Here is a 12,485-nt window from a genome sequence, read left to right as displayed (position 1 = left end):
TTATACTTCTCAGTACCAGTTAAAAAGTACGCTCTTTGGTAAAAGTGCCTTTTGTTATAAAAAGTTAAGATAAATTTAAATATCTGGGCTAGTGGTGTTCAAAGATCTTAATCTGGAACCATTAATTCCCCTGAGGCTAAAAATAAGATATTCATAATCCAGTTAGCCCAGGGTAATACAAATTTGTACCTCTCACTCTTAATAGTATTCCTTTTACTCTCAGAAGTCCCCATTTTATCATCAGGGTATCAGAGAATTCCCCAAAATTGTGTACCAAATTTTGTATGTTTACATTTTTCTGGCAAAAACCTTCATAATGTCTTTACATCTAAAGGGATCTGTGATTCAAAAGAATAAGAGCCATGGTCATACAATTTATGATCATTAGCAATTTTCATTTCATCAAGTGTACTAAGACAGAATTTTCTAAGACACCTAGTTCTGTGATGAAGTTTGATTTTTCAAATCTGAGTTATGAATGAACAAATACTATATTCAAAGTACCTGCCTTTTCACATCTCAGAATTGTAATGTCTGCTCTCCCTTTCAAGCAATTCAATTAATATCTAAAGCTTCCAACTTTTCTTGAATCTTAGTACTAGTTTATAAATATGAGAATATGTTTAGTTATTGAGAGAGTAATATTGTTATTACTATTTCAAACTTGGATCTAAATACTTTAAAAAGTCATCGGTGTCCATAAGGCTTTCTGTCAGATATAAAGATGAACCATAGAAATAACAAATAACATATTTTCTTACTATTGCTCTCATTAGAATCTAGAATACATAGAAATTTTTAAGTTGTTTGCATAAAAGGAGAAATAAAGAATAATACACTTGATGTACAGCTTAAGGATATGTCTTGCCACCATAAACACATCAGAAAAAAAACAAAAATGGACTGAGGCACCCTTTGAATTGCAGAAACCAGGAGCAGTATGCTCAAAACCTTGAAGTTTTCTCCAAGCTATTTGTAGATTCCTGTGACTTAAGTTAAATTCATAAATTCAATCCCAACATGACTGTAATACTACCAATCTGAGGTCCACAAGCACAAGTATGATGTAAACTGGGCTCAGATTAGCAGATCAGATTATGTTGTTAAAATGACACTTGTCAATGTGTTCTGGTTTCCAAGAGCCTCTTCACTTAACATGCCTATTTCATATACCTTCTTAATTATCCATTTGCCTAATTCCACACTATCATTTGCAGTTGGTTTCAATGATGGTGTGGAATTATCTTCCCTGTTCTCCAAATAGGGTATTTTGTTTTACAACTAAATCTATTTCAGAAAGATTGGACTCAATACTGATTTACATTCTTTCCTAAGTTGCTGGAGTGATTGGGTATTTACTGAATACATTTACTACTGACCTGTTTTAAAATTGAATATATGAAAGCCACAAAATTTGTTTCAGAATTGAAACCAAACTTGTCTTTTTAAAAAGACAAGTTTATTACTTTAACAGATGAAAACATTATGAGAAATGTTTTAAGAAGCAGCTGACATACAAGGATTAGAAAGCTATGTTAGTATTTTAAGAGCTTTATTATAATAATTAAACTTAATTCTAAACAAGTAAAATTCTAGGTGTGGTTTTCTGCATAGTGTTCTATTTAGCTACAAAAATAAGCTTGTTCTACTTAACTCTTAATTTTTATAAGTAGCTTACAACTAATGGGATATTTCATTAAAGAACTGTATTAAAAGAAATGATGTTAGTTCAATAAACAGATGCTGGTGGTGGTGTTATAGATACATCCAGCTCTTAATTATCTGTATTGGTAGAGGGCTAGAAATTAACTGAATTCCCAAAAGTTTAAGACGTTCAAGGGTAGAAGAAAAGATATGTTAACTGTATTTTTGAATCTTTTCTTGAGGCTTTTCAGTTTTTAGTAAGTCCTAAACTTACTACAAATTTACACTGGAGAGATTGGTGGGAATGTGACTCATGGGTTAGCATTTACAATCTTGCCATCTATATCAAGACTACCTTTCTAATTAAACAGTCTAGCCAGGTAGTTGAACACACCTAATGATAAATGGCATATACACATCACACGCATGCATGCGCGTGTGTACACACACACAGAGATGATACCTAAGGTCTGTGGCTACAAACATTCAAAGTTTATGTTCATGAGATTTTGTGATAAATATTTGTCTTTTAGATTATTGATAAAAGCAAGAGAGACCCAACAGAAGAAATTGAGATCCTTCTTCGTTATGGACAGCATCCAAATATCATTACTCTAAAGGATGTAAGTATATTAATAAGGATCACTTGATTCAGTTGTCTAACTCTCATTTGGCATATTTTAAAATATCATGTGGTAGACAAAGGCCTCCATATAGTAAATTTAAAAAGTAGATTTGAGTACAACATATGCAGCATAATTCCATTTCTAAAGAAAAAAATTTTCTATACTTTTCTATTTTTGTCATAAGAAGAAAAGTATTTTAACATTCTTTTTAGTATCTGCATTTGCTTGAACATATACATAAATGTCCAATATTAATGTTGCTATTAATTAACATTCAGGATTGACAAGTCTCTGCAGACTCCCCAAACTGTTTAACACAATACTGCCAGAGAGCTAAATGCACTTATCTACCTATATTACTTCCCTTTCTGCAACTTATATTCATACTCCCCAGCCCTTCAAGCCCCTGCCTTCCTCTATAGCAGTTGTCACACTTCCCCCTATGCTCCAACCATGCTATATTGTGTGTGTGTGTATATATATGTATATGTATTTTTTTTTTAAAGAGAGAGAGAGAATTTTTTTTTTAATGTTTATTTTAGTTCTCGGCGGACACAACATCTTTGTATGTGGTGCTGAGGATCGAACCCGAGCCGCACGCATGCCAGGCGAGCGCGCTACCGCTTGAGCCACATCCCCAGCCCCTATATATTTTTTTGAGCATGCCTCTTTTTCTCATATTCCTCTGTCTTTGAATTTATGGTTCCCTCAGTTGGGAACACTATTCCCCTCCTTTGCTTGGCTAACTACCACACATTTAAGACAGTGCTAAAGTACTGCTTCATCCAGGAAGTCTGCCCTGCACATCACCACCCTTAGGACAAATGAGGTATCCTTTCCTAGCTGTCATGTTACCCTGCTTACTTTATCTCCTATGGCTTATAACAGTATCGGCAAAGGGCGTGCACTGCCCAGGTAGCATTTAGCTCACTCTCTTATTGCTGGTGCTCACATAGGCCCAAAGGCTATATCTGGGTGTTATAAAAACTCCAATTTAATCAGATTGATTTATTTCTGCTTGTTGTTGGAAGAAAAATGTTTACTAAATCACATCAGAGTGTGAAGCTGAACAGTGACTCTAAACATAATCTCCAAGAATGCAATCAAGAAAATTAAAAAGGAAATCTAGAAATACTTTCTCTCAGCCTAGCCTTGGAAACTCCCTAAGCTAGCTGGCGCGCGCGCGCACGCACGCTCGCGCGCGCTCTCTCTCTCTCTCTCTCTCTATATATATATATATATGTGTGTGTGTGTGTGTGTGTGTGTGTGCTAAAATTTTACTCAGACTTTTTTTTTTTGTATTTGGACACAATACCTTTATTTTATTTTTATGTGGTGTGAGGATCGAACCCAGGGCCCCACACATGCTAGGCGAGCACTCTACCGCTAACTCACAACCCCAGCCCCTTTACTCAAACTTTTATTACAGCATCTCCAGCACAGTTTTACTCCTATTTATATGTCTGTTTCTCCATATAGAGTACGGAAACTTGAGGGCAGATATTTAACTTCATTTTCTCTGTGCTTGAGGCCCTAGCACCCATATAGTATCTAGTACTGCTTATGGAGCTACCTAAAGTTTTCCAGTAACAATATAGTGAGAAGGAAATAAAAAGAACTTAAGTTTAATAAAGGGATTATTTCAGTTAGGGATTGTCTGGGGTATAAATACAAAATTCCAGTGAGCTTTCTATTTCTGTGTTAAGAGTTCACTTCTTTGTGGTTGGATGGAATTTATCTTTAATAATTAATCTTCCTTCTTAATTGTTTCATATAACTTGTTTTTTTCAGTTTAATCAAAGCCAGAATAATTCATTCATTCTGTGTATATAATTATAGAAGTTCTGCCTTTGCAGAAATTGGAAAATCACAGGAGTATATACTTTTGTACCAGTCCCTGCTGTCATCAGTAGATAGAAAGAGATCAAGAGGAGAAACAAACCCTGAGAATATAAGTTCAGTGTCCCCTTTGCATATCCTACCCATAGTTGTTTTGATTGCCATGACTTAAGTTTCACAGAAGAAAATTACAAGGTATTTTTCTGACATTCAATCTCATCAATTTTTGTTTTCATATTTTTAGGTATATAAAATTGTTTATAGATTTTATATCTTCCACTGGTTGTGAAAAGCAAAATTTTGTTTGAATATAAAATGAATTTTAATATCTCTTCAATGGGGGCTGGGGTTGTGGCTCAGCGGTAGAGCGCTCGCCTAGCAAGTGTGAGGCCCTGGGTTCCATCCTCAGCACTACATAAAAATAAATAAATAAAATAAACGTATTGTGTCCAACTACAACTAAAAAATAAATATAAAAAAGTATATCTCTTCAATGTGTTAAACTTTGGGATACACATAAATCTTCAAAAAATGTTTTATATTTTGATACTTAATTTTACAGGTGTATGATGACGGGAAATACGTGTATGTAGTAACAGAACTTATGAAAGGAGGTGAATTGCTGGATAAAATTCTTAGACAGAAATTTTTCTCTGAACGAGAGGCCAGTGCCGTCCTATTTACTATAACCAAAACTGTTGAATATCTTCATGCACAAGGGGTATGTATTTTTAACATTGTTTTTATTAAGAGATAGGTGTGTGTGTGTGTGTGTGTGTGTGTGTGTGTTTGTGTGTGTGTGTGTGCGCACGCGCGCGCACCCCCGAGCGTGCACATGCTTTCTTTTTCTTAATATTTTAGCTAAAATTACAAATGTGGGAGTTAATTTCTGCATGTAATAGGAAATAACTACAATTAGATTCATTATCCTACTGGTTTTTCCTACATTAAACTTTTTCCATTGAACTTTGAAGTACTACTTTGAAATCCTAGCTTGTTATACTAAATCCTTATGCTTTCCAAGAAAAGATGAATGAGATCATCATATTTTTTTAAAGAAAGGAGATCTGGGTAGGCAAAATTTTAGTAAAAAGCAAAAATATCAGGAATTCTGGGAAGGAAAGAAAGAAAGGAGAAAATGAGGGAAAGGGGGAGGAAAGGAAATCAGGAGTGAAGAAGGATAGAAAGCAAAGGAAACAAAGATTGCTTCTTCTTTACATTTTAATTGACAAATAAAATGGTATATATTTATGGTGTACAACATATTTTGATACGTGTATGCAAAAAAAGAGTTCTTCTTTTAGGAGTTCATTTTCAGAGCTTTATTCTCATTTTATCTTTGCCCTTAGAAGCTAACAAATGGAAATTGTCATTTCTAGAGCTTTCTAACTGCTAATTAAGATTTGCCTAGTATTGAACCTTTAAATTAACAGAACTCAGTATTTACTGGAGAATTCATTACTTTGCAGTCATCTAAGTCTTCTATATTCTTTTTCCAGTATCTTATCAGTAATTAGTAAAATAGTAAGGAAGGAGAAGTAATACTCTAGATGTTAGGAACTAAAACTAAGATGATTGATTAGAATATCGACTTAGAATTTGGTGATGGAGAAACACAAGTCTAAAAAGCAATTGTCAGAGAAGCATATGATAAAAGAAGTATTCAAGTAGGTTACTAGAGGAGGAAAATAATACAAAACTCTAAAGAAAATATATCTTTTTGCTTGTGTGACATATTCACTTCAAAAGGCAATACTTGAAAGAGGGTTTATTTTTTCCCTTCTCCCCTTTTATTCCTCAACACATGCCTATTCCATTTTGCTGTCAGTACATATTTGTCATGTGCCTACCTTGTATGCACTATTCCCATTACTTAGAATGACTTTATCCCACTGTTACTATGATTTATTCATTGTGTTCTTCAGGTCTTAGATCAGATGCTATCCCCTCTAGAGACCTTCTTTTACAATGCTATTCAAAGTGACCTTTCCACCTACATCCCATTACTCAACCTGTCTGTTCTCTGCCCTTCCTACTTACCATGCAAGCTTTCAGTACAGAACAGCTGGGATCTTAAGTTTCTTGTTCACCAGTGTTTACTGTTCCTTATAGAATACCCTAGTACATGATGGGCACTCAGTAAATATTGTGGAATGAGTGAATAACTTGGAGATAGATATTGTTTCTATTTGTATTTATCCTTAACCCAATTGCTCAGTTGGATAAAGAGGGAAGAAGTAACTATTATTGTTCCTCCTCCTCCTTGCCCTGGAGTCTATGTAAGAGAGTTATACTTACATTACCAGTATTTTATAATGTTGGGATAAGTTAAAGGTCAGGACTCATCATCTTGTTAAATGCATTGCTTCACATTTTGTGAATAACGTTTTATAATAGAAATGAATCATTAATGTTAACTCTTTAATTTGTATTTCAATTTAGGTGGTTCACAGGGACTTGAAACCTAGCAACATTCTTTATGTGGATGAGTCTGGTAATCCAGAATCTATTCGAATTTGTGATTTTGGCTTTGCAAAACAGTTGAGAGCGGAAAATGGTCTTCTCATGACTCCTTGTTATACTGCAAACTTTGTTGCACCAGAGGTAATTGTGAGAGAGTTTGCTTATGTATTTTAGTATGTAAAAAGTTGCTTGTTGTGTTTAATATAGAATAGTTAATCATTGTTAATTGAAGACTTATTGAACAAATAATTATGGTAAAATGCCAACCCTTTATTTTCCTGTTTAATGCTTCAATCACATCTGAGTACCTACAAGAAAAAAAATCTAAATTCTTTAATATTACAAAATCTCTGCGGTCTTTACTATCCTTTACCTAAAGTTTGGCTACTCAGAACTTCTTGCCTATCACTAAGACTCTTCCGCCCTCTTTTCTCTATCATTTGAATGACCTCTGCCCTTCCCCTACCTCCTCCCTTTTCATACTGAATTCTTACTTATGGGTCGCACACAAGGTAGCTGCCCTCTAACCTGTCCTCTCTCCCCTTATCAATAATAAATTGAGGCTGAGGTTATGCTCAATGGTAGAGCACTTGCCTAGCATGTGAAATACAACTTCAGATATAATTTTGTTATGATGTTTATCATGTTGAATTATTAACTATATATATTTCCCTGCCATATCTTGATTATTTTAGGAAATTGATCTTTTTTCTTATTTGTCATAGCTCATGCCTAATAATAATGATTATTAAATAATCACTATTGATTATTTGCTTGAGTGAATCAACTTATTCATATATTTTTTATATATGTGGTATTTTGCACTATATCATTTGTACTAGGTTATGTGTTATTAAAAGTATTGTCTGTAAATATTTCTCTAGTGCTATACAAAATATAAATTAAAATAAGAAATTGATCAATTTGTTTTATATTTCTTTTTGTAACTACAGCAGCTCAATAATGTTATTCAAATACCAAATTAAATTTATATATACAAATTGTTGGTAGAATGTTCTAGAATAGATTTAATATGTTGCCTTGTCATTCGTGTGCTGTTGAAGTTTTTCTTATACACTGATTTTGAAAATATAATTTAGTTCATAGTCTATCCAAATATATATAAAAAACAGTAGTGTGGTAATGCTAATCTTTTATTTTTTCCAGGTTTTAAAACGACAAGGCTATGATGCTGCTTGTGATATATGGAGTCTTGGTGTCCTCCTCTATACAATGCTTACTGGGTGAGTGTGTACCATTTATTCATCAATATTTTGCTTAAATTATGTAGGTTTTTTAAAATCCTTATGTTATAATATCTTTCCATGTTTTATCATGCTTTCTTTTATATACATATAAAATAAAAACACTGCATTTATAGCTGTATCATCAATGTCTTGGTCTTAAGTTGATTTTAACTTAAAATATTTAGAGTACCATATATTTAGACTACTTTGGGCCATAGAGCATTGTTTTAATAAAGTATTATATTAACTGAATTACTCAATACTTTTGGAAACTTCAACTGAATATAAAAATTACCAACCAAAAAAGAAAAATTTATTCATTAACATTTTAATTTTATTATAAACTAGTTACACTCCATTTGCAAATGGTCCTGATGATACACCAGAGGAAATATTGGCACGAATAGGTAGTGGAAAATTCTCACTGAGCGGCGGTTACTGGAATTCTGTTTCAGATACAGCAAAGGTAAGTTTGGCTTCCTTGTACAAGCTCTTTTTTATTCCGTTTTGGTTTTGGTGCTAGGGATCAAATCCATCACCTTATACATAATAAATATGCACTGTACCACTGAGCTACATGCCCAGCACTGCTACAAGCTTTTGGCTCTTGAGAAAATAATTTGTCACAATCCATAGTGAGAAGAAATACTCTCAGTTAAAAATATCTTCTTAAGCCAGGTGCAGTGACATACACTTGTAATTCCAGCAACTTGGAGGCTGAGGCAGGATGATTGCAAGTTCAAGGACAGCCTGGGCACTTTAGCAAAATACTAACTAAAATTTTTGAAGGGTATTAAGGATGTAACTCAGTCATAAAGTACTTGCCTAGCATACATGAGGCCCTGGGTTCAGTCCCTAGTTCTGAGGGGAAAAAAGCTTACAAAGTAGTATATTGAAGTGATGTTAGTTCAAATAACTTGAACTCCAAAATGGACCGTTTATTTTGTTTCTTTCCCAGAAGATGTCAGTTTGGCCTTATTATCCTTACAGATAAAGCTACTTCTTACTGACAAGCTTGGTGGATAATAATGGTGGTAGTGTAGTCTTCATTTGTCTACTATGTGCATCACACTTGATTTCACCTCAGTGTCTCATGTAATACTCATAACAACTCTGTAAAATAGATGATAGTATCCCCTTTACAAAAGAAAACCAAGGATCAGAGTTTTAGTGTGAACTCGTCTATGATTACGCACCAGGAACATGTAGATGCTTTAAATAAAATGTCTTATTCCAAAGCCCTTGTTCCCTAGAATAATTACACCATGTTCTAGTTTTGATTCATGTTAAGAAGAAAGAGTCTCAGCTGGGCGTGGTGGCAAATGCCTGTAATCCCAGTGACTCAGGAGGCTGAGGTAGGAGGATTGCAAGTTCAAAGCCAGCCTAAATAAAATACAAAATAGGGCTGGGGATGTGGCTCAGTGGTTGAGTGCCCCTGAGTTCAATCCCCGGTACCCAAAAAAATTAAAGAAGAAAGGGGATTCATCTTTTTCACAATAAACAATAGCATAGTTTTATAGCCTCTGCTTGGAGCCAGTTGAAAAGCCCTTCTCTCTAGATCTGCCATCCCAAGAATACCACTGACTCTATGTTCAGTTTACTGGAAGAAAATTGTTTTTTTTAAAAAAGTAAAGTTTTACGCTTCAAAATAAGAAAAACATAAAGGAAATGAAGAAACATTGGTAAAAGTGCTGAGTTTTCTTAGGGATGGAAGCTTGAGTTGAGATGATTGTGTAAATAAATAAAGCATATCAAAAATTTATATAGGTTCTTTTGGGATAAAGCATGAATCCTTAGCTAACCAGTTTAATGTATATACATTTAATATTTGTTTTTTCACTGCATTTAAAATGAAATATTAGACTGGGGTGTACGTTGGTGGTAAAGCACATGCTTAACACACGAGGCACTGGGTTCAATTCCTAGCACCACAAAAAAAATTTCAATAAAATATTAGCCTTTGTTTCATTTTTCTGGGTACCTGTTTCCTTTGTAATTCTCTTAATGAGCACCTACAGTGTGCTTAATAAATGAAAGCTGTAGAGATAAAAGATAGAATTCCTGATCTCAGGGAGCTCAGAATCTAAGAGGCAGCCAGAAATGCACAATTGATAGGAATACTACAGAGGGCACAAGAGAAAATAGCTGATAAACCTTTGTGGCTCCTGCTTAGGATTTCGAGCTTACTCTGGGTTTTATGGAACTGTTAAAAACATTAAGTAGTGCAGTGATCAGATTTTCCTTAATCCATTGAGAAGTATATCAATTAATGTTCCCAAATAGTGAAGTATCAGAAGCTACACATTTCTTGGTTTTTTAGTAAACCAAGGCCAGTTGAGGTTATCTCTATAATTTTCTCCTTATTTACTTTCATTCCAGTATGATTTTTGGTAGGAGAGAATAATATGGGTGAGGATGAAGATACATATAGAGCACAAAAAATTGTATCCAACTAACAGCCTATCTTAAATTCCACATTATTACCAGTAACTTTTGCTAATATGTACAGTTAAGACTTGTGATTGCAAGCATGATGTAACACTGATTACTCACAAAGTAGGAGGGAGGGCTTTCTCTATCAATTTGGGTTTGTCCCTTTAAGAGCAAGTTACATTATGTGAACATTATCAGTCCTTTCGTGCCATGTGTATCACATGTGGCTTTGAGAAGAACAGGAACATAGCCACTCTTTATTGAGCATTTAAAAGACAAGGACTGTGTTATCACTTTTACCTACAGGACCAGTTCATTCAGTACTTACTAACCTAATAAATACGGACATTACTTGTAAGACTTTGTATATTTCAGGTTATGAATGATGAGGACCTAAACTAGAGCATCTGTGATGGAATTTGGGCCAAATAGAAAATATATTTAGGATGCAGAATAGACTTGGTAACTTATTGGACATAAATAAAGGATATATTGGCCAGTCATGGTCATACACCCCTATGATCCCAGCAACCCAGGGGGCTGAGGCAGGAAGATTGCAAGTTCGAGGCCAACCTTGGCATCTTAGACCCTGTCTCAAAATAAAAAATAAAAATGGCGGGGGGTAGCTTAGTAATAAAGTGTCCCTGAGTTCAATCCCAGTTCTTTGAAAGGGATGCGGGGAGAGGGAGAAGGAAAGAAGCGGGTATCAAGCTTGCAGTCCACATTTCTACCTTGGGCAAACATTGCAGGGGGGTGGTCTTTCAACAAAAAGTAGAAAATGAAAGAAGCTTTGAGAAGAGCAGTGGTTACAGATTTGGACATAATGAATTTGAAATGCTTATGTGACATAATACTTGTATGTCCAATAGGCAACTGGCCATATGGATGCAGGTTTCAGAGAGAAGTTCGGGGTGAAGTTTGAAGTTAGGAGTTGGTATCATCCATGATAACTAAAAAGAAGCCAAGGAAGGAATTAAAGGGAGTGCCACTACTTAAAGAGAAAACCAGGACTGGAAATGTAGCTCAGTAGAAGAGCACTTGCCTAGCATGGACAAGGTCTGGGGTTCCATCCTCAGGGCCACAAGAAAATATGGAGAGAAAGAAAAAGCTGAGGAGGAGTGGCCATTGAATGGGGTAGCAGTAGGAGAGAGAAATTCAAAGTGACTTGGGCCAAAAATCAAGCACACGGATTAGATTAAAATTATGAATTTGGTTTTGCCCTGGACAGTTTTGCAATATTTTATTCATTTTAAGCACTTTGGCCCACTTTCAGAATTAGATAGGAGAGATCGCTACTTTGTTCACTTTTTCTTTTTTTCTTTTTTAGACTCTTCCTTATTGAATGACTGACTGATTGATTGATTGATTGATTGAGATGGGGGTCTTTCTATGTTGCCCAGACTGGCTTTGAACTCCTGGGCTTAAGTAATCCTTTACCTGCTTCAGCCTCCCAAATAGCTAGTATAGGTGCACACCATCATACCCAGCTTATGTTTTATTTCTAATTCTCTTCAGTAACTTATTCCTATTCTTAGCTGTTAATGATAACTAAAAGAAAGAAACCATACTGCCTAGTAGGAGAGTACTTGGAGCAACATTTTCCCAGTACCCTATATATAGTCAACTGCTAGATTCTGTTAGTTCTTTCTTCTAAATATTCCATTTCCACCCATTTTTCTCCATCTCTTATATCCCTACTTGAAGCTGTCATTTTCTAAAATGGAGTCTCCAGGCTTGCCCCCCAAATCCATTTTCCTCCACGCTTAGTGATTATGATCTCTCTAAACTATAAACTTATTACCCTCTTACCTCCAGAATACATCCAGGTTTGCTGATACAACTTACAAAGGCCTTCCTAATCTAATCCCTTCTCAGCTCTCCCACTTCATTGGCTGCCACATTCTCCTTGACAATTTGTACTGCAGGCAGTTCCTCAACTATGACCTGTTCTCTTGAACCTGAGGTCTTTTCTCTAAATGCACTCTCTTCTATCTACCTGAAATACTGTGTTTCCCCCTTCCCTTCTCTAATCCAGCTCCTGCTTATCCTTCAGGTTTCACCTTCCTCTTAAGAGGTCACTTTCAGGGCTGGGGATGTGGCTCAAGCGGTAGCGCGCTCACCTGGCATGCGTGTGGCCCGGGTTCGATCCTCAGCACCACATACAAACAAAGATGTTGTGCCCGCCGAAAACTAAAATAAATAAATATTTAAAAAAAAAAAAAAAAAAAAAAAA

General features: G+C 35.1%; 1 protein-coding gene across 6 annotated transcripts in view; it reads left to right on the top strand.

Annotated features, from left to right (window-relative positions):
- The window catches only part of Rps6ka3 (ribosomal protein S6 kinase A3), a 150,972-nt gene that overhangs the window by 131,695 nt on the left and 6,792 nt on the right, over positions 1-12,485 (top strand). For all 6 annotated transcript variants that reach the window (XM_048796418.1, XM_048796421.1, XM_048796419.1 and 3 more), the window contains 5 exons: positions 2,178-2,267; positions 4,672-4,830; positions 6,552-6,713; positions 7,740-7,816; positions 8,168-8,285. In XM_048796418.1, the coding sequence (XP_048652375.1) occupies positions 2,178-2,267; positions 4,672-4,830; positions 6,552-6,713; positions 7,740-7,816; positions 8,168-8,285 (606 nt within the window). The remainder of the gene's footprint in view (positions 1-2,177; positions 2,268-4,671; positions 4,831-6,551; positions 6,714-7,739; positions 7,817-8,167; positions 8,286-12,485) is intronic.

The sequence above is a fragment of the Marmota marmota genome, unplaced genomic scaffold (genome assembly GCF_001458135.2).
Source record: "Marmota marmota marmota unplaced genomic scaffold, marMar, whole genome shotgun sequence".
In the NCBI taxonomy this organism is placed as follows: Eukaryota; Metazoa; Chordata; class Mammalia; order Rodentia; family Sciuridae; genus Marmota; species Marmota marmota.
Note: the sequence above shows the minus strand (reverse complement) of the source record. Positions and strands in the feature narration are given on the sequence as shown.